Raw genomic sequence first — 21423 nt, 5'->3', positions numbered from 1 at the left:
GAAGAACGTGAATTTAACCTTATCCAAAATGATTTTAGTTAAAAAAAAGAAAAACATTTTTTTTTAATAATTGGTAAACATCGTTCGGCACCATCAGAACGTGGGGGACATCGGAAACATTGTGACCATCGCGACTTTCCTTTAAACAGCAGGGACAGCCGCCAGGTACACAAGGGTGGCTTGGGGGGGTTAATTTACACTTCCCCAGCAGCTGCTATTGTCTGCAGCCGCTGAGTAGGGGGTCCTGCCGTGTTGCCCAATCAGCAGTGATCTGATCGGCAGCATGTCAAACACCGGGAAAGCGGGGGTATGTGGGAAGGCAGAGAACCTTCTGGTGCGACCAGGTCAGATAAAGCACTTGCTAGTGTGGTTGCATCTGATACAACCATACCAGGCAAGTAGTTAAAGACTAAATGGGTAACACCGTATATTTACAACTACTATAACACAATACTGACTAAACTAAATGTAAGTGGAGCAAAATAGACTTAATAGAAATATGAAAGCTTCTTTGACAAAGATCCTTGAAGGATTGAAACGCGTTGATGGGGGCACCTGAGTCTACAAGAGGGACATTACCTGGCAAGGAGAGGACTCTGGGATTGCTGAAACGGGGCCCCGTTTTCATGCACTTACCATCATATTCTTGGACATCTCTCCAACCTGGGTATGCCCTCTAAAGTTCTCTTTTTAAGAAAATTTTAATAAAGTGTTTTATATTATCCAAAACCGGTATATTCTCTCACTTTACATTGAGGATTTACCCTGGAAGCTGAGTGTGAATTTGAAAAGGAAATAAAGACTCACCTGCTTTGCATTTTATACAAGGCTCAGACTGTGAGTTTTTTGGTGAAGGGGACATCCCCTGCCTCTTATTTTCTCTTTATGATGGAGTTATGAGGATGAAGTGTTTACCACGCCTTACACAAATGACCTTTTTGTGAGTTTCCTGTTGAAGGGGGCATCCCCTGAGATTTATGGTGACGGTGTTCCATCAATGAATGATTATCTTTGTCTCTCCTTTTCCTTACAATTGTGAGTGGTTTGATTTAGGGGGTTAAGACCCCGACATAAATTTGCATATCACTATTGGTGTGGTGATTTGTTAACCATCTCTGAATGTGCATTTATACCTAAACAATACTACACAAGGAATCTGCATTCTCTCTTCCTTTTCATGTTGCAAACATCGTTTTTGAAGGAAAATGGAGTTGTGAAGAGGAGTGTTAAACTAGGGGAGTATTTCTAACTTTTATTAATCACCATGTTTTATTGGAGCACACATATGAACTGGAGATAAGATTGTCTTTGCTGTACTTACATTTGGCTCCATCCTCCAGCAAGCTGTCTCTGTACCGCCTCTCCCGCCCTAATGCTGTGGCAGCGCAGGGCACTGTGGGTGGACTGGGGAGCGGCTATCCCAGAAGACGCTGGCTCAGGGGGGGGGGGGGGGGCAAAGAGGGAGCCGGGGGCAGAGACAGAAGCTGCAGCGCTGCCCAGCTACTTATGTGAGAAGAGGTAGCTGGGGCCCCAATACAGCCGAGTTAAACATTGGCTGGGGAGGCGGGAAAACGGACAGACCCCACAGTGCAGCAGTGGTGACGGCGCGGCCGAGCGGGTGCTGCCCGAGGCACCACTGGCACACAGCTAGTTACGGCCCTGCACTGAACCATCAGATGGCAGAGATTTCACTATCTGAGTCGCACTCAAAAAAATCTGTATTTCGGAATATTCCATATTTCAGAATTTTGGCTATAGGAGACTCAACCTGTAGTAGGAAAAAAATAATTATAAAAAATTCAAGCAAATCTGCCACTGTTGGTTGGTGTCCTGGTCAGTATGAGCCTCTTACTTCAGTACCCCCCCTACCACCAAAAAGGACAGCAAATAATAAGGATAACAGACAAATAAGGAACACAAGTATACCAAACTATAACAAGACACTTCAAGTTTCAATTGTACTTACTGCTAACTGACTTTCAAATACTCCTCCTCTATTACATACAGTGGCCCTCATTCCGAGTTGATCGCTAGCTGCTTTCGTTCTCAGCGTGGCGATTAGTTGAAAAAGCGGCACTTCTGTGCATGCGTACGGGCCGCAGTTTTACACAAGGGCGAGCGACGCTTTTCTGTCGCTCTGTTGATCGGTGAGTGATTGACAGGAAGTGGGTGTTTCTGGGTGGTAACTGCCCATTTTCAGGGAGTGTGCTAAAAAAACGCAGGCGTGACAGGCAAAAACCCAGGCCTGTCTGGGGAAACGGGGGAGTGGCTGGCCGAACGCAGGGCGTGCTTGTGACGTCAAAGCAGGAACTAAACTGACTGAAGTGATCGCAAGGTAGGAGTAGGTCTGGAGCTGCTCAGAAACTGCATGAAAATTTTTATGAGCAGTTCTGCTAATCTTTCGTTCGCACTTCTGCTAAGCTAAGATACACTCCCAGAGGGCGGCGGCTTAGCGTGTGCAATGCTGCTAAAAGCAGCTAGCGAGTGATCAACTCGGAATGAGGGCCAGTAGCTCTTCAGACCCCTTTGAACACATTTATAGGGCTTCTGAGGTCACATTACTGCAGACTATAGTGGCCAATTAAAATGCGACCATGGGAAAAATATATATATATTTTTTTATTGAAAACAGCTTTGTGATAGACCTGCCAGCAATTTTGTGTAAACTAGAGATGAGAGGGTTCGGTTTCTCTGAAACCGAACCCGCACGAACTTCATGTTTTTTTCACGGGTCCGAGCAGACTCGGATCCTCCCGCCTTGCTCGGTTAACCCGAGCGCGCCCGAACGTCATCATGACGCTGTCGGATTCTCGCGAGACTCGGATTCTATATAAGGAGCCGCGCGTCGCCGCCATTTTCACACGTGCATTGAGATTGATAGGGAGAGGACGTGGCTGGCGTCCTCTCCATTAGAAATTAGATTAGAAGAGAGAGAGAGATTGTGCAGAGTCAGACAGAGTTTACCACAGTGACCAGTGCAGTTGTTGTTAGTTAACTTTTATTTATTTTAATATAATATATCCGTTCTCTGCTATATCCGTTCTCTGCCTGAAAAAAAACGATACACAGCAGCAGCCAGTCACACAGTGTGACTCAGTCTGTGTGCACTCAGCTCAGCCCAGTGTGCTGCACATCAATGTATAAAAGGCAAAGCTTATAATAATTGTGGGGGAGACTGGGGAGCACTGCAGGTTGTTATAGCAGGAGCCCCCAGGAGTACATAATATTATATTAATTTAAAATTAAACAGTGCACACTTTTGCTGCAGGAGTGCCACTGCCAGTGTGACTAGTGGTGACCAGTGCCTGACCACCAGTATAGTAGTATATTGTTGTATGTATTGTATACTATCTCTTTATCAACCAGTCTATATTAGCAGCAGACACAGTACAGTGCGGTAGTTCACGGCTGTGGCTACCTCTGTGTCGGCAGTCGGAACTCGGCAGGCAGTCCGTCCATCCATAATTGTATTACAATATATACCACCTAACCGTGGTATTTTTTTTTCTTTCTTTATACCGTCGTCATAGTGTCATACTAGTTGTTACGAGTATACTACTATCTCTTTATCAACCAGTGTACAGTGCGGTAGTTCACGGCTGTGGCTACCTCTGTGTCGGCAGTCGGCAGGCAGTCCGTCCATCCATAATTGTATTATTATTATAATATATACCACCTAACCGTGGTTTTTTTTTCATTCTTTATACCGTCATAGTGTCATACTAGTTGTTACGAGTATACTACTATCTCTTTATCAACCAGTGTACAGTGCGGTAGTTCACGGCTGTGGCTACCTCTGTGTCGGCAGTCGGCAGGCAGTCCGTCCATCCATAATTGTATTATTATTATAATATATACCACCTAACCGTGGTTTTTTTTTCATTCTTTATACCGTCGTCATAGTGTCATACTAGTTGTTACGAGTATACTACTATCTCTTTATCAACCAGTGTACAGTGCGGTAGTTCACGGCTGTGGCTACCTCTGTGTCGGCAGTCGGCAGGCAGTCCGTCCATCCATAATTGTATTATTATTATAATATATACCACCTAACCGTGGTTTTTTTTTCATTCTTTATACCGTCGTCATAGTGTCATACTAGTTGTTACGAGTATACTACTATCTCTTTATCAACCAGTGTACAGTGCGGTAGTTCACGGCTGTGGCTACCTCTGTGTCGGCAGTCGGCAGGCAGTCCGTCCATCCATAATTGTATTATTATTATAATATATACCACCTAACCGTGGTTTTTTTTTCATTCTTTATACCGTCGTCATAGTGTCATACTAGTTGTTACGAGTATACTACTATCTCTTTATCAACCAGTGTACAGTGCGGTAGTTCACGGCTGTGGCTACCTCTGTGTCGGCAGTCGGCAGGCAGTCCGTCCATCCATAATTGTATTATTATTATAATATATACCACCTAACCGTGGTTTTTTTTTCATTCTTTATACCGTCGTCATAGTGTCATACTAGTTGTTACGAGTATACTACTATCTCTTTATCAACCAGTGTACAGTGCGGTAGTTCACGGCTGTGGCTACCTCTGTGTCGGCAGTCGGCAGGCAGTCCGTCCATCCATAATTGTATTATTATTATAATATATACCACCTAACCGTGGTTTTTTTTTCATTCTTTATACCGTCGTCATAGTGTCATACTAGTTGTTACGAGTATACTACTATCTCTTTATCAACCAGTGTACAGTGCGGTAGTTCACGGCTGTGGCTACCTCTGTGTCGGCAGTCGGCAGGCAGTCCGTCCATCCATAATTGTATTATTATTATAATATATACCACCTAACCGCGGTTTTTTTATACCACCTAACCGTGGCAGTCCGTCCATAATTGTATACTAGTATCCAATCCATCCATCTCCATTGTTTACCTGAGGTGCCTTTTAGTTCTGCCTATAAAATATGGAGAACAAAAAAGTTGAGGTTCCAAAATTAGGGAAAGATCAAGATCCACTTCCACCTCGTGCTGAAGCTGCTGCCACTAGTCATGGCCGAGACGATGAAATGCCAGCAACGTCGTCTGCCAAGGCCGATGCCCAATGTCATAGTACAGAGCATGTCAAATCCAAAACACCAAATATCAGAAAAAAAAGGACTCCAAAACCTAAAATAAAATTGTCGGAGGAGAAGCGTAAACTTGCCAATATGCCATTTACCACACGGAGTGGCAAGGAACGGCTGAGGCCCTGGCCTATGTTCATGGCTAGTGGTTCAGCTTCACATGAGGATGGAAGCACTCAGCCTCTCGCTAGAAAACTGAAAAGACTCAAGCTGGCAAAAGCACCGCAAAGAACTGTGCGTTCTTTGAAATCCCAAATCCACAAGGAGAGTCCAATTGTGTCGTTTGCGATGCCTGACCTTCCCAACACTGGACGTGAAGAGCATGCGCCTTCCACCATTTGCACGCCCCCTGCAAGTGCTGGAAGGAGCACCCGCAGTCCAGTTCCTGATAGTCAGATTGAAGATGTCAGTGTTGAAGTACACCAGGATGAGGAGGATATGGGTGTTGCTGGCGCTGGGGAGGAAATTGACCAGGAGGATTCTGATGGTGAGGTGGTTTGTTTAAGTCAGGCACCCGGGGAGACACCTGTTGTCCGTGGGAGGAATATGGCCGTTGACATGCCAGGTGAAAATACCAAAAAAATCAGCTCTTCGGTGTGGAGGTATTTCACCAGAAATGCGGACAACAGGTGTCAAGCCGTGTGTTCCCTTTGTCAAGCTGTAATAAGTAGGGGTAAGGACGTTAACCACCTCGGAACATCCTCCCTTATACGTCACCTGCAGCGCATTCATAATAAGTCAGTGACAAGTTCAAAAACTTTGGGTGACAGCGGAAGCAGTCCACTGACCAGTAAATCCCTTCCTCTTGTAACCAAGCTCACGCAAACCACCCCACCAACTCCCTCAGTGTCAATTTCCTCCTTCCCCAGGAATGCCAATAGTCCTGCAGGCCATGTCACTGGCAATTCTGACGATTCCTCTCCTGCCTGGGATTCCTCCGATGCATCCTTGCGTGTAACGCCTACTGCTGCTGGCGCTGCTGTTGTTGCCGCTGGGAGTCGATGGTCATCCCAGAGGGGAAGTCGTAAGCCCACTTGTACTACTTCCAGTAAGCAATTGACTGTTCAACAGTCCTTTGCGAGGAAGATGAAATATCACAGCAGTCATCCTACTGCAAAGCGGATAACTGAGGCCTTGGCATCCTGGGTGGTGAGAAACGTGGTTCCGGTATCCATCATTACTGCAGAGCCAACTAGAGACTTGTTGGAGGTACTGTGTCCCCGGTACCAAATACCATCTAGGTTCCATTTCTCTAGGCAGGCGATACCGAAAATGTACACAGACCTCAGAAAAAGAGTCACCAGTGTCCTAAAAAATGCAGCTGTACCCAATGTCCACTTAACCACGGACATGTGGACAAGTGGAGCAGGGCAGGGTCAGGACTATATGACTGTGACAGCCCACTGGGTAGATGTATGGACTCCCGCCGCAAGAACAGCAGCGGCGGCACCAGTAGCAGCATCTCGCAAACGCCAACTCTTTCCTAGGCAGGCTACGCTTTGTATCACCGCTTTCCAGAATACGCACACAGCTGAAAACCTCTTACGGCAACTGAGGAAGATCATCGCGGAATGGCTTACCCCAATTGGACTCTCCTGTGGATTTGTGGCATCGGACAACGCCAGCAATATTGTGTGTGCATTAAATCTGGGCCAATTCCAGCACGTCCCATGTTTTGCACATACCTTGAATTTGGTGGTGCAGAATTTTTTAAAAAACGACAGGGGCGTGCAAGAGATGCTGTCGGTGGCCAGAAAAATTGCGGGACACTTTCGGCGTACAGGCACCACGTACAGAAGACTGGAGCACCACCAAAAACTACTGAACCTGCCCTGCCATCATCTGAAGCAAGAAGTGGTAACGAGGTGGAATTCAACCCTCTATATGCTTCAGAGGTTGGAGGAGCAGCAAAAGGCCATTCAAGCCTATACAATTGAGCACGATATAGGAGATGGAATGCACCTGTCTCAAGTGCAGTGGAGAATGATTTCAACGTTGTGCAAGGTTCTGATGCCCTTTGAACTTGCCACACGTGAAGTCAGTTCAGACACTGCCAGCCTGAGTCAGGTCATTCCCCTCATCAGGCTTTTGCAGAAGAAGCTGGAGGCATTGAAGAAGGAGCTAAAAGGGAGCGATTCCGCTAGGCATGTGGGACTTGTGGATGCAGCCCTTAATTCGCTTAACAAGGATTCACGGGTGGTCAATCTGTTGAAATCAGAGCACTACATTTTGGCCACCGTGCTCGATCCTAGATTTAAAGCCTACCTTGGATCTCTCTTTCCGGCAGACACAGGTCTGCTGGGGTTGAAAGACCTGCTGGTGACAAAATTGTCAAGTCAAGCGGAACGCGACCTGTCAACATCTCCTCCTTCACATTCTCCCGCAACTGGGGGTGCGAGGAAAAGGCTCAGAATTCCGAGCCCACCCGCTGGCGGTGATGCAGGGCAGTCTGGAGCGACTGCTGATGCTGACATCTGGTCCGGACTGAAGGACCTGACAACGATTACGGACATGTCGTCTACTGTCACTGCATATGATTCTCTCAACATTGATAGAATGGTGGAGGATTATATGAGTGACCGCATCCAAGTAGGCACGTCACACAGTCCGTACTTATACTGGCAGGAAAAAGAGGCAATTTGGAGGCCCTTGCACAAACTGGCTTTATTCTACCTAAGTTGCCCTCCCACAAGTGTGTACTCCGAAAGAGTGTTTAGTGCCGCCGCTCACCTTGTCAGCAATCGGCGTACGAGGTTACATCCAGAAAATGTGGAGAAGATGATGTTCATTAAAATGAATTATAATCAATTCCTCCGCGGAGACATTGACCAGCAGCAATTGCCTCCACAAAGTACACAGGGAGCTGAGATGGTGGATTCCAGTGGGGACGAATTGATAATCTGTGAGGAGGGGGATGTACACGGTGATATATCGGAGGGTGAAGATGAGGTGGACATCTTGCCTCTATAGAGCCAGTTTGTGCAAGGAGAGATTAATTGCTTCTTTTTTGGGGGGGGTCCAAACCAACCCGTCATATCAGTCACAGTCGTGTGGCAGACCCTGTCACTGAAATGATGGGTTGGTTAAAGTGTGCATGTCCTGTTTTGTTTATACAACATAAGGGTGGGTGGGAGGGCCCAAGGACAATTCCATCTTGCACCTCTTTTTTCTTTTCTTTTTCTTTGCATCATGTGCTGATTGGGGAGGGTTTTTTGGAAGGGACATCCTGCGTGACACTGCAGTGCCACTCCTAGATGGGCCCGGTGTTTGTGTCGGCCACTAGGGTCGCTAATCTTACTCACACAGTCAGCTACCTCATTGCGCCTCTTTTTTTCTTTGCGTCATGTGCTGTTTGGGGAGGGTTTTTTGGAAGGGACATCCTGCGTGACACTGCAGTGCCACTCCTAGATGGGCCCGGTGTTTGTGTCGGCCACTAGGGTCGCTAATCTTACTCACACAGCTACCTCATTGCGCCTCTTTTTTTCTTTGCGTCATGTGCTGTTTGGGGAGGGTTTTTTGGAAGGGACATCCTGCGTGACACTGCAGTGCCACTCCTAGATGGGCCCGGTGTTTGTGTCGGCCACTAGGGTCGCTTATCTTACTCACACAGCGACCTCGGTGCAAATTTTAGGACTAAAAATAATATTGTGAGGTGTGAGGTATTCAGAATAGACTGAAAATGAGTGTAAATTATGGTTTTTGAGGTTAATAATACTTTGGGATCAAAATGACCCCCAAATTCTATGATTTAAGCTGTTTTTTAGTGTTTTTGGAAAAAAACACCCGAATCCAAAACACACCCGAATCCGACAAAAAAAATTCGGTGAGGTTTTGCCAAAACGCGGTCGAACCCAAAACACGGCCGCGGAACCGAACCCAAAACCAAAACACAAAACCCGAAAAATTTCCGGCGCTCATCTCTAGTGTAAACCACAAGTGTTTTAAGATGTTAAAGTCATTCTACATTGCCTTAAAATCAGGATGGTTTCTGTCTTCAGCCCCCGCATAGTAAATACTGCAATGTAGAGGTTAGCACTGGCTGCAATATGCATTTCAGAACAACCATAAACATAGCGCTTAGTAAATTTCTCAGACATATGGTAAGGCGCACATACTGTGCTGTATTATGGTGTACGTTTTAAGAAAGGATTATGATTGTAGCCAAGCTGTAAAACCAAGCCTTCACTCTCTAGAAAGGTTAATATATCCTGATAATATGGAATAGACCAAAAGGTTTGGATAGTAAAAACGTATGGGATGTACTGTAAGTCAGACTTGTAATAGAAAAAACAGTGTGATGAGTAGGCATTGCATATGACAGCAAAATATACTGTACAGCCACAGATCACTGTGCGCTCTGTATGGTTTCTTGAGGTATATTTTTATGAGATTTGTTGCATAGCTGAAACAATCACTGAGGAAGCAAAATAGACTGGAGGGACAGTTATTCAATCACTCAGAGATTGATCTATGGTATGTCCTGTTGGGAATTGACAAATCACTGTTTGTCTTTGCAGATTATCGGTAAGGAGAAGACTGGAGAATGTGTAAAACGCTCAGTAACACAGGATGTTCTGTTTTATTACTGTAGGAGTGGTAAGGTGGCAAACATTTCAGATTGCAGAAAGCCTTGAACTTAACTACACTCAGACACATGTAATAGAAGCAATTTTGGCAGTGAATTTAGAGGGTTTCTCTGTCTACATGTAGTAAGAGTTTAATTTTCACCTCTCCCTCCCTTTTTCCGGAAGCTGAGATTAGATTTACGATATCACACTTGGTGGTGGTGGAGTGACATCTTCCAGTAGACTCTGTTATAAAGTTATATTCATTACATCTGAAGTGACTACAATAGGTATGGCATTCACATTTATTAATACTAATTGTACAACCAATTTGGCCAATACAGTATCTCATTGGTGCATCCTAAAACCTATGTAATAATGTAATTCTTTGGATGGATATCCCTGCTGACTGCATATAGATGCAGTTTAGTAGTGGATAAACAGCACTGTTTGTTTTGTATCCTGTTGAGGATTTTTTATTATAAACAAATGGCTCACTTTGTTAAAGTTTTATGGTGACTTCAGGCTGTATGACATACTTGCCTACCCTCCCGGACACCCCTTCCCCCACAGTCCCCTTGGTCTGGTGGGTCCGATGACGCTATTCTTGATGAACGTGTCATTGTGCCTCACACTGCCAGCAATCTCGGCATTGTGTTGTGGGAGCGGGGCTACAATGATGGGCTTATGCTGCCACGCCCCCCTGACCTGCCCCTATTTGGCATTATGTCCCCGTCACACCCCATACCATGCCCCCAATCTGCCCCCTCCTCCTCCGCGCTGCACCGATCTTACAGTCAGAATGTCGGCATGTATGCTGTATGATTCTAGTAATTGCAGATGGTAATCTGAGTTGATCTCTCTTATACTGAAGGGTAGCACCTCTCTTATTCCTGGTGCATATTCTAAAACTACTGTTATTCTAGGGATACTAAAGCTCAGCAGTCTGTTATTCTGGTGAATTGATCCTGTTATACATTCTGGGCCTAATTCAGAGCAATGGTGCATGCAAGTGGTTTCTGAGTACATAGAGATGCACACCTGACAGACTCCCCCCCCCCCCCTAAAAAAAATGACTGCAAGAGTAGGTATCATGTTATTAGGCCCCTCACTCTCTCCACTGACTTGCAAATTGCAGCATTTTGCCATGAGGAGGAGGTGCCTAATTACATGGTGCCCAGTGCCGCCCCCATCTACAACCTGCAGCGGCTGCATGGTAAGTGTGTGTGTGTAATACATGTATGGCATATTTACTGTATGTGTGCTATATAATTGATATATACTTGATGAGGCATGCATTGATGAGGAATGCATTCTGTGTGTAGCAGGAGGAATCCACCCACACGGGGAAGAAAAGTGAGGTGTGAGGACACCTAATTGCTGTAGTGGAACAGTGTGGAAGACTCAGTAGTCAGGCTGTGGCCTGTGTATACTGCCACCCTGGGGTTGGAAAAGCCAGTCAGAGCTTAGTGTGATAGGCAGCTGCTGAGGGCCAGGAGGTCTACTCTAAGCCTATGCCTGTAGGAGACAAGGAAGGCCACTAAATTCTGGGACTGAGCTACATGTGGCTGAAAAGCCAGGCTGATGAGCCTTTTGAATGTCAGTAGACAGGGCAGTGACTTAATGTACCTGCGAGAGGCAGGACTGAGACTGTGAGCCTAGGTGTTTGTTGTTTTGTTTCATTTATGCTGCCAGCAAAGCACCATTCCTTTTCTTTCATTCCACTCTCATTCCTTTCTTTACTCTCCCTCATACCTTACTCTACTCTATCTTACTTTACTCTTTTGCAATATTTAGTAGACTCTTCTCCCTCTGCTTCTTTTAAGTATTTTAAGTTTGGTGTTACAGGGCAGCAATGCTGAGTGCTGGCCCCGCCTCTGACCACCTGACATCACACAGAGGGGGTGGAACTGACAGCATCAGGAAGCGCAGCATTGCCCGGAGCATCCTGAGGACGTTCTGCGCAGCTGCACCACAGGCTACAGCGACAGTAGTGGTTGCGGCACCCTGTTAGCCAGGTAGCGCCTCCTGAATAGCTGGCATACCTGGTGAGTGCCATCCTGGCCAGTGGGTGGATACGCCCCTGCTGGACAGCTGCCTTTTTGAAACAAGCACTTCAGATAGGATATTGTCAGGGGGTCGGGATCCAAGCACTCGGAACACCAAGACCGGAATCCCGACACTGCTCAGAATGCCGACGCTGGTATCACGACATTGGTTGAAATGCCTATATGAAACATTCTTCGGGCACCTATCACTCAGCCTCCCCAACATACCCTGTGCATGTGTGTAACCTTTTAAATTTCCTTTATCCTGTGTGTTTGTATGTGACCATTTGCATTTGACCCTTATTATCCATCTTGGTGTTTGTGACCCTGTATATCTCTGTTCATGTGCAACCCTGTGCATCTTTTTTTGCATGTGTGTTGTATCTTTGTGTATATGTAAACCTGTATAATGCTGATTTTGGGGGAGCGTGAATTTTGCTTGGGAGAGTGTCAAGAACTAATTTTGGGGGGGCATAATTGACATTGTGCAGAGGGACTCTTAATTAACTGAGGCAGCGGCTCACCTGTGTGATCATGGAATGGTCACATGGTAGGCTTCTCCCTTTGCAACTCAAGAGAACATAATTCTCAGCTATTGTCCTTTTTCTATATGACATAGGTTTTAACCTCCAATCCACAAGTAACTCCAACAGGTCATGTTTTCAGGATTTCGGTCTGTGGAAAAAGGTGGGATAATTATTGACACAAGTATATTTACTCACCTGTACATAAGTTGAATTTTGGAGTTAAAAAGACCCTGTAAAAGTATAGGTGCATGTGTGGACAATATAACATGGGATTTACTGTGCACTATTAATGTCATGGGGGATATTATTAATGCAATGTCCTGAGGGTTAATAATGTATTGTGATGGCTATTCATGTAATGTATAAGAAGATTACTACTACTACTACTACTACTACTACTACTACTAAAAATATAAGTATTATTAAATGGGGATATTCATTTTAAGTGGGATTAATGAAGCTATTATTTTGTAGGGGATAATGTAAGGTCTTGTCATTAAATTTGTGGCTAATAATTTAATAATATAGCTAGTTAGTAGTAAGGAGGGTTTGTTATTAAATGTAGATGTTATTGACTTAAAGTCACTGTTGATTAAGGAGAGAGAAGCCTAGACTGTCCACTCTTCCAGGTGAATTAGTCAGAAGGCTGTTACTGACTTAATACACATATTGAGAGCTGGACCCCAACAAGAGACTGTACACCTTGATATTTTCTGCAGCATCCACCATGCACCAGGTAAGGCAGATGGGAAGTCTTTTCCATGTATTGCTGGAAAGAACCCCCTTCGGACCTACAGCTCCGTGTTTGGAGCTACAGTACAATGCCTTCAATACTTTGGTTCCCTAATTCAGCAAGTTCTCCTGCAACATGATACCCCAATACTGGGGCTCCAAGCATTAGGTTGTGTCTAAAACATTTACTGAATTGATTATTTTATTTATTTATTTTTTACTTCAGAAGCGTAGTTTACATTAGTAACCCACAATATAAAGAAAATGCTGTCCTTGCATGAGTGCAGTAGCAGCTGTCTGCCCCATGAAGTTTCCCCTGCTCATTAACAATTTCTAGTAGGGTTGAAGGTGGGCTCCTTTATAAGGCTTACTTTTTACTTTTTCCAAATTGCACTTTTTATAAGCACTAAAGATCAGAAGTGTCATCTGTGTTAATACGTGAACACCCTGCTCAGGAGGATGGTCACCTCTAATTCAGCTGCATATTCACAGATTATTTACCATACTGCAATTTCTCTTTTTTACTAATAGTTACTTACTTTATAAAACTGTGTAAACCAACATTTAAAAATAATAATAATAGTAAATGCAAAACTAGGAATGTTTTGCATTTAATATTATTGTCCTCTTTATTCATGTGGCCAGAACAACCACCAATAAGCAATGTCCTTGAAAAGCCACTACTTATTCTCTACAAGCCTTTGCAGCAAATAAATGTAAGTTGTTTAAAGCTCTAAACTAGAGATGTGCGGGTTCTGTTTTACTCAGTTCTTAACGCCAAAATTAACACGAGTTTGGATTTATCCAGATTTTTCTTATTGGCTATCCAAAACACGTGACACCCGAGAGCCAATAAGATGCCATTTTGAGATCCGGGTAAATCTGAACCCGCACATCTTTAGTCTAAACTGAATCCACAAAGTGTAGTCCATAGGCTACAACAAGCATTGTAGCTGTGGGGGTCAATCTCCAGAATGCTTTACATTCCAGAAGTTGGTAATTCTGGCAGCTGCTGGTGAAAATGTACAGTAGGTCCCTCTATCATACTTTCAGGGGATACTTAATATTTGCAGTTTACTCCCGAAAATGTATGTTTTCGGGGATTAAGCTGCAACAATGCTGTTTGTACCCGTACGACAATCGTGCGCATTGCGGTGCATACGCATGCGCAGTAGAAACCTGATCGCTGCGCTGCGAAAAACGGCAGCGAGCGATCAACTCGGAATGAGGGCCAATATCCACATGAACTCTTGGGCTCATATATTGTGTGTAAATCTGGCTCTGGTACTAGCCATTGCCTTCTCAACCGTTACCTCACCGCACGTCCATGATGACCTGATAAGAGATGTAATTGTTAGGGTGCAATTCAAAATGCATTGATCATTGGTTAAACAAGTGCCTAAAGCTAGGTACACACTGTTTTTTGGTCGCCTGATTCTTCCGGAAATTGTAGGCACCTATATCTGAGCTACACACTAAAAAAATTTTTTTTTAAAGTTACCAATTTTCTGCCGCATAATACTGCATTTGCATATGCCCGCCCACAAGTAGGATAACATAGTGACAGGTAAACACAGGAAATATGGGCAGATTATTGAGAAGGCACACACACTGGTCGATATTTGCCTGAAATTTTTGGTTTGGGATTACAGATCGGAAAATCGATCGTTCATGTGTGTGGGCAAGATTTTTCAGAAACAACGCAGAAACAATCGTTCGTACAAGTTGGCCCAATAATTATATAGCGTGTACCTAGCTTTAAGGCCAGTGGAACTAAATTGCAGCAAGGTGATAGAGGAAAATGTAACTCAGGCATGGGTTATAATAAGGAAACAGGCATTATAGGTGTGTTTCTACTAGTGATGTGCACCGGACATTTTTCGGGTTTTGTGTTTTGGTTTTGGATTCAGTTCCGCGGCCGTGTTTTGGATTAAGACGCGTTTTGGCAAAACCTCACCGAAAATTTTTTGTCAGATTCGGTTGTGTTTTGGATTCGGGTGTTTTTTTCAAAAAAACCTAAAAAACAGCTTAAATCATAGAATTTGGGGGTCATTTTGATCCCATAGTATTATTAACCTCAATTACCATAATTTCCACTCATTTCCAGTCTATTCTGAACACCTCACACCTCACAATATTATTTTTAGTCCTACAATTTGCACCGAGGTCGCTGGATGGCTAAGCTAAGCGACACAAGTGGCCGACACAAACACCTGGCCCATCTAGGAGTGGCACTGCAGTGTCAAGACAGGATGGCACTTCAAAAAAATTGTCCCCAAACAGCACATGATGCAAAGAAAAAAAGAGGCGCACCAAGGTCGCTGTGTGACTAAGCTAAGCGACACAAGTGGCCGACACAAACACCTGGCCCATCTAGGAGTGGCACTGCAGTGTCAAGACAGGATGGCACTTCAAAAAAATTGTCCCCAAACAGCACATGATGCAAAGAAAAAAAGAGGCGCACCAAGGTGGCTGTTTGACTAAGCTAAGCAACACAAGTGGCCGACACAAACACCTGGCCCATCTAGGAGTGGCACTGCAGTGTCAATCAAGACAGGATGGCACTTCAAAAAAATTGTCCCCAAACAGCACATGATGCAAAGAAAAAAAGAGGCGCACCAAGGTCGCTGTGTGACTAAGCTAAGCGACACAAGTGGCCGACACAAACACCTGGCCCATCTAGGAGTGGCACTGCAGTGTCAATCAAGACAGGATGGCACTTCAAAAAAATTGTCCCCAAACAGCACATGATGCAAAGAAAAAAAGAGGCGCACCACAGGTATAGAATGTAGATGGATAGTATACTTAATGGCGACACAGAGGTAGGTACAGCAGTGGCCTTCCGTACCGTACTGCTATATATAGTATACTGGTGGTCACTGTGTCAGCAAACTGCAAAACTAAATTGCAACACAGGTATAGAATGTAGATGGATAGTATACTTAATGAATGACGACACAGAGGTAGGTACAGCAGTGGCCTACCGTACTGCTATATATAGTATACTGGTGGTCACTGTGTCAACAAACTGCAAAACTAAAATGCACCACAGGTATAGAATGTAGATGGATAGTATACTTAATGAATGACGATACAGAGGTAGGTACAGCAGTGGCCTACCGTACTGCTATATATAGTATACTGGTGGTCACTGTGTCAACAAACTGCAAAACTAAAATGCACCACAGGTATAGAATGTAGATGGATAGTATACTTAATGAATGACGACACAGAGGTAGGTACAGCAGTGGCCTACCGTACTGCTATTTATAGTATACTGGTGGTCACTGTGTCAGCAAACTGCAAAACTAAAATGCACCACAGGTATAGAATGTAGATGGATAGTATACTTAATGAATGACGACACAGAGGTAGGTACAGCAGTGGCCTACCGTACTGCTATATATAGTATACTGGTAGTCACTGTGTCAGCAAACTGCAAAACTAAAATGCACCACAGGTATAGAATGTAGATGGATGGTATACTTAATGAATGACGACACAGAGGTAGGTACAGCAGTGGCCTACCGTACTGCTATATATAGTATACTGGTGGTCACTGTGTCAGCAAACTGCAAAACTAAAATGCACCACAGGTATAGAATGTAGATGGATAGTATACTTAATGGATGACGACACAGAGGTAGGTACAGCAGTGGCCTACCGTACTGCTATATATAGTATACTGGTGGTCACTGTGTCAGCAAACTGCAAAACTAAAATGCACCACGGGTATAGAATGTAGATGGATAGTATACTTAATGAATGACGACACAGAGGTAGGTACAGCAGTGGCCTACCGTACTGCTATATATAGTATACTGGTGGTCACTGTGTCAGCAAACTGCAAAACTAAAATGCACCACAGGTATAGAATGTAGATGGATAGTATACTTAATGGATGACGACACAGAGGTAGGTACAGCAGTGGCCTACCGTACTGCTATATATAGTATACTGGTGGTCACTGTGTCAGCAAACTGCAAAACTAAAATGCACCACAGGTATAGAATGTAGATGGATAGTATACTTAATGACGACACAGAGGTAGGTACAGCAGTGGCCTTCCGTACCGTACTGCTATATATAGTATACTGGTGGTCACTGTGTCAGCAAACTGCAAAACTAAAATGCACCACAGGTATAGAATGTAGATGGATAGTATACTTAATGAATGACGACACAGAGGTAGGTACAGCAGTGGCCTACCGTACTGCTATATATAGTATACTGGTGGTCACTGTGTCAGCAAACTGCAAAACTAAAATGCACCACAGGTATAGAATGTAGATGGATAGTATACTTAATAAATGACGACACAGAGGTAGGTACAGCAGTGGCCTACCGTACTGCTATATATAGTATACTGGTGGTCACTGTGTCAGCAAACTGCAAAACTAAAATGCACCACAGGTATAGAATGTAGATGGATAGTATACTTAATGAATGACGACACAGAGGTAAGTACAGCAGTGGCCTACCGTACTGCTATATATAGTATACTGGTGGTCACTGTGTCAGCAAACTGCAAAACTAAAATGCACCACAGGTATAGAATGTAGATGGATAGTATACTTAATGAATGACGACACAGAGGTAGGTACAGCAGTGGCCTACCGTACTGCTATATATAGTGTACTGGTGGTCACTGTGTCAGCAAACTGCAAAACTAAAATGCACCACAGGTATAGAATATAGATGGATAGTATACTTAATGAATGACGACACAGAGGTAGGTACAGCAGTGGCCTTCCGTACTGTACTGCTATATATAGTATACTGGTGGTCACTGGTCAGCAAAACTCTGCACTGTACTCCTCCTATATAATATTAATTATACTGGTGGTCCCAAGTCCCCACAATAAAGCAGCACACTGAGCACAGATATGGGGTGTTTTTCAGGCAGACAACGTATACTGGTGGTCACTGTCAGCAAAACTCTGCACTGTACTCCTGCTATATAATACAGCTGCTCCCCAGTCCCCACAATTAAGCAGTGTGAGCACAGATATATTATGCAGCACACTGAGCACAGATATGGTATGGAGCGTTTTTTTCAGGCAGAGAACGGATAAAAACTGGTGGTCACTTATCAGCAAAACTCTGCACTGTACTCCTCCTAACAGCTGCTCCCCAGTCCTCCCCACAATTAAGCAATAAAGCAATCAAGTTCAACAATAAACGGAGAGTACGCCAGCCACGTCCTCTCTCTATCATCTCCAATGCACGAGTGAAAATGGCGGCGACGCGCGGCTGCTTATATAGAATCCGAATCTCGCGAGATTCCGACAGCGGGATGATGACGTTCGGGCGCGCTCGGGTTAGCCGAGCAAGGCGGGAAGGTTCGAACCTGCCTCGGACCCGTGTAAAAAGGGTGAAGTTCGGGGGGGTTCGGTTTCCGAGAAACCGAACCCGCTCATCTCTAGTTTCTACTAACAGAGAAAGAAAGAAACCTAACATTACAAGGTTTCAAAATATACATCTACATTTTTATTTTTTATTTTTTTTTAACTAAGGACAAAATATAAAAAAATATTTGGAGGCAGAAACCACTTTTACTACTCATACAGCTGTATCTATAAATAACTCCTAAAATACATTGTCATGTGTGTATCAGGAATGTGTGCCTAGCATCCTCAACACAATACAACCACATTCCCATATTACTGTATAATAAGAGTTAATAATTACCAGCCAGTCATGAATTGCAATTTATCTACAAATACAATAATAATAAACTGGTACTTTCTTTCCAGTGATGCATTGCCAATGTTTTTTACGGTATGGTCTCCATGGTTACAGAAATATTTTGAGAAGCATTTCTTTGGCATAACGAGACAGATGTGAAGTTGCCAAGATTATTTAACATGCACGGAATGCCAACCAACAATCTCTATAACCAGATACATGGCTCTACAAGGCAGAGGAGCATAAACAGTATGATTTTTTTTTACATATATACGCTATATATATATATATATATATATATATATATAAATGCAGGTGTTTGTTTATAGATCTTGCAATGGCTGAGGGTCAGTTAAAGAGCTGTGTGTGAGTCAGGGAGAACTTGCAATGTTAAGGGCCCTACACAGGGGGGGTCATTACGAGTTGATCGCTCGTTGCCGATTTTCGCAACGGAGCGATTAAGGCTAAAATGCGCATGCGCACGGTACACAGTGCGCATGCGCTAAGTATTTTAACACAAAACGTAATAGCTTTACTCACGCCCGAACAAAGAATTTTCATCGTTGTAGTGATCGGAGTGTGATTGACAGGAAGTGGGTGTTTCTGGGCGGAAACTGGCCGTTTTCTGGGAGTGTGCGGAAAAACGCAGGCGTGTCAGGGAAAAACGCGGGAGTGTCTGGAGAAACGGGGGAGTGGCTGGCCGAACGCAGGGCCTGTTTGTGACGTCAAACCAGGAACGAAACGGCCTGAGCTGATCGCAATCTGTGAGTAGGTCTGGAGCTACTCAGAAACTGCTAAGAATTTTCTATTCGCAATTCTGCTAATCTTTCGTTCGCTATTCTGCTAAGCTAAGATACACTCCCAGAGGGCGGCGGCCTAGCGTGTGCAATGCTGCTAAAATCTGCTAGCGAGCGAACAACTCGGAATGACCCCCACTGGCAGATAATAATGTATTAGAGAACTCGTTCATATCGTGCAGTGTGTAGGCACCAACGATTAACGATGCGTGGCCCCGCACTCATTAATTGTTGGTGCCCCATCGCTTATGCATGCAGGCCAATATGGACAAGATTGTCCATATTAGCATACAGTGCTATGGAGCCGGGTGACGGGGGGTGTGAAGAAACTTCACTCCCCCCGTCACCTCCCCCCCCCGCCACTGGGTCACCCGTCGGCTGTATCCGCTGTCGGGCAGCTCGGCGGCGGATCTACCAGTGTGTAGGGCCCATTAGGTATGTTTGTGCATGGTACAATTCTACCAAAATTTGCACCATTAAATTGTAGAATTTTTTATTTTAATAGCATGGTAATAAGGTATTTAAATAAATCTTAACTAAACCTTGCAGATAAGTGAATTAGCAACGCCCGTTTTGTATGTAAAACATATAAACATTTCTACTTGGTTATTATGATTAGAATGCTGGCATGTCTTCCAGTGTGTCCAACAAATGTGCTCATGTAAAACTAATTGGAGCATAACAAATATTACTTTATAGTATTTTGGTGCTTAGATCTGGACACAGATTATAGTGCTTACAGTGCATAATATTCTTTTCAGCTGCAATCCAACGATTGTCCAAATACTGCACCGTAAACTGTCTTTTTACCATGCAAAGAAGATTATTAATGAAAAGGAGCTTCTAATTTATTGAAGGCAAGCATACGTTTTATACACACACATATGCAAAAGGTACAAGAAAATCATAAAAATGCGGGTGGTTCAAGGAGAAGAGCGGTGGGTCTCATACTGTATATATTAGCTGTGAATAGGAATAGGAATATGTTTCCACAAATGTAATCTTCTCTTTAACCTGAAAGAGAAGACATACTGGTAGTCTGGTACTACTGTATAATAAATATCATGCAGACATTCTAGATAGTATACTTGTTAATGAGGCAAAATTGCCTTAACATGTCACTGTTGTCATGGGAACTGCTCTCTGTTGGGCTTAATGAAGGATATGGAAACAGGTTTAAATTATAAAGTGGAGGTTCTCAAAGGTTGTCCTCAAGGCACCTTATTGGATGCCCTTCCTGCGCATGTGCCCGCATTTTCCGTTGGCGCCCGCAGAAAATGCGAATGTCTCTGCCAGTCAATCAGGCAGAGGCGTATGCGGGGCTGGGGGCAGCAACGCTCCTTTTCATAGGCTGAGACAGACCCCTGCGGGGTCGGCATCATGGAAACGGGGGCATGGCGTGGGCGTGATAGCGGCAGCTGCGTGACGTTATATGCAGCTGCCGTGATCAGAAAGATGGCGGCGGGCCTCCTGCGGGTGCAGCCAAGCTGGACCGGCAGGAGGCAACCTTAATTTCTACGATGAAGCAGAAATTACAATGCGATTGCAATTTCTGCATCATCAAGTGGGAGAGGCGGTGGTCAGCATGCTGGGTGACCTTGCCCTGCGATGGGCGACCCCCAGCATGCGTTCACATGGGTTGAAATTCTGCTACTTAACAGAATTTACCATCCAACCTGAATCCGGCCCATAGTTCTAGCCTCTAGGCTTATGTCTTTTGTTTGTCTACTGTATCCTATTTACCTGTCCTATTGTTTTCTTTGCAAATGCGCAGGACCCATTCCATGCGTGCGCAAGCGGGTCCTGCGACGACTGGAGCACTACGGCATCAGGCTGTCAGTGATTGACAGTCTGATGCCATTTGTGGGGGCAGGGAGGGGGTGGCGATGACCTTTGTTTCTCCAAAAAGAGGTGTGTAGCTGGCATTAAGGTGGAGGGAAGAGGCCAGGGATCTCCATTGATGTACAGAGATTTCCTGGCCTCTGCG

General features: G+C 44.4%; 1 protein-coding gene across 1 annotated transcript in view; it reads left to right on the top strand.

The window, feature by feature from the left end:
• The first annotated feature begins 283 nt into the window (after positions 1-283).
• Positions 284-21423, top strand: part of LOC134998387 (uncharacterized) — a 61258-nt gene continuing 40118 nt past the window's right edge. Inside the window, exon 1 of the mRNA XM_063951362.1 lies at positions 284-394. Coding sequence (XP_063807432.1) covers positions 284-394 — 111 coding nt within the window. The remainder of the gene's footprint in view (positions 395-21423) is intronic.

This window comes from Pseudophryne corroboree, chromosome 1 (genome assembly GCF_028390025.1).
Source record: "Pseudophryne corroboree isolate aPseCor3 chromosome 1, aPseCor3.hap2, whole genome shotgun sequence".
NCBI lineage: Eukaryota > Metazoa > Chordata > Amphibia > Anura > Myobatrachidae > Pseudophryne > Pseudophryne corroboree.
The sequence above is the reverse complement of the archived record's forward strand: the minus strand, read 5'-3'. Positions and strand labels throughout refer to the sequence as shown.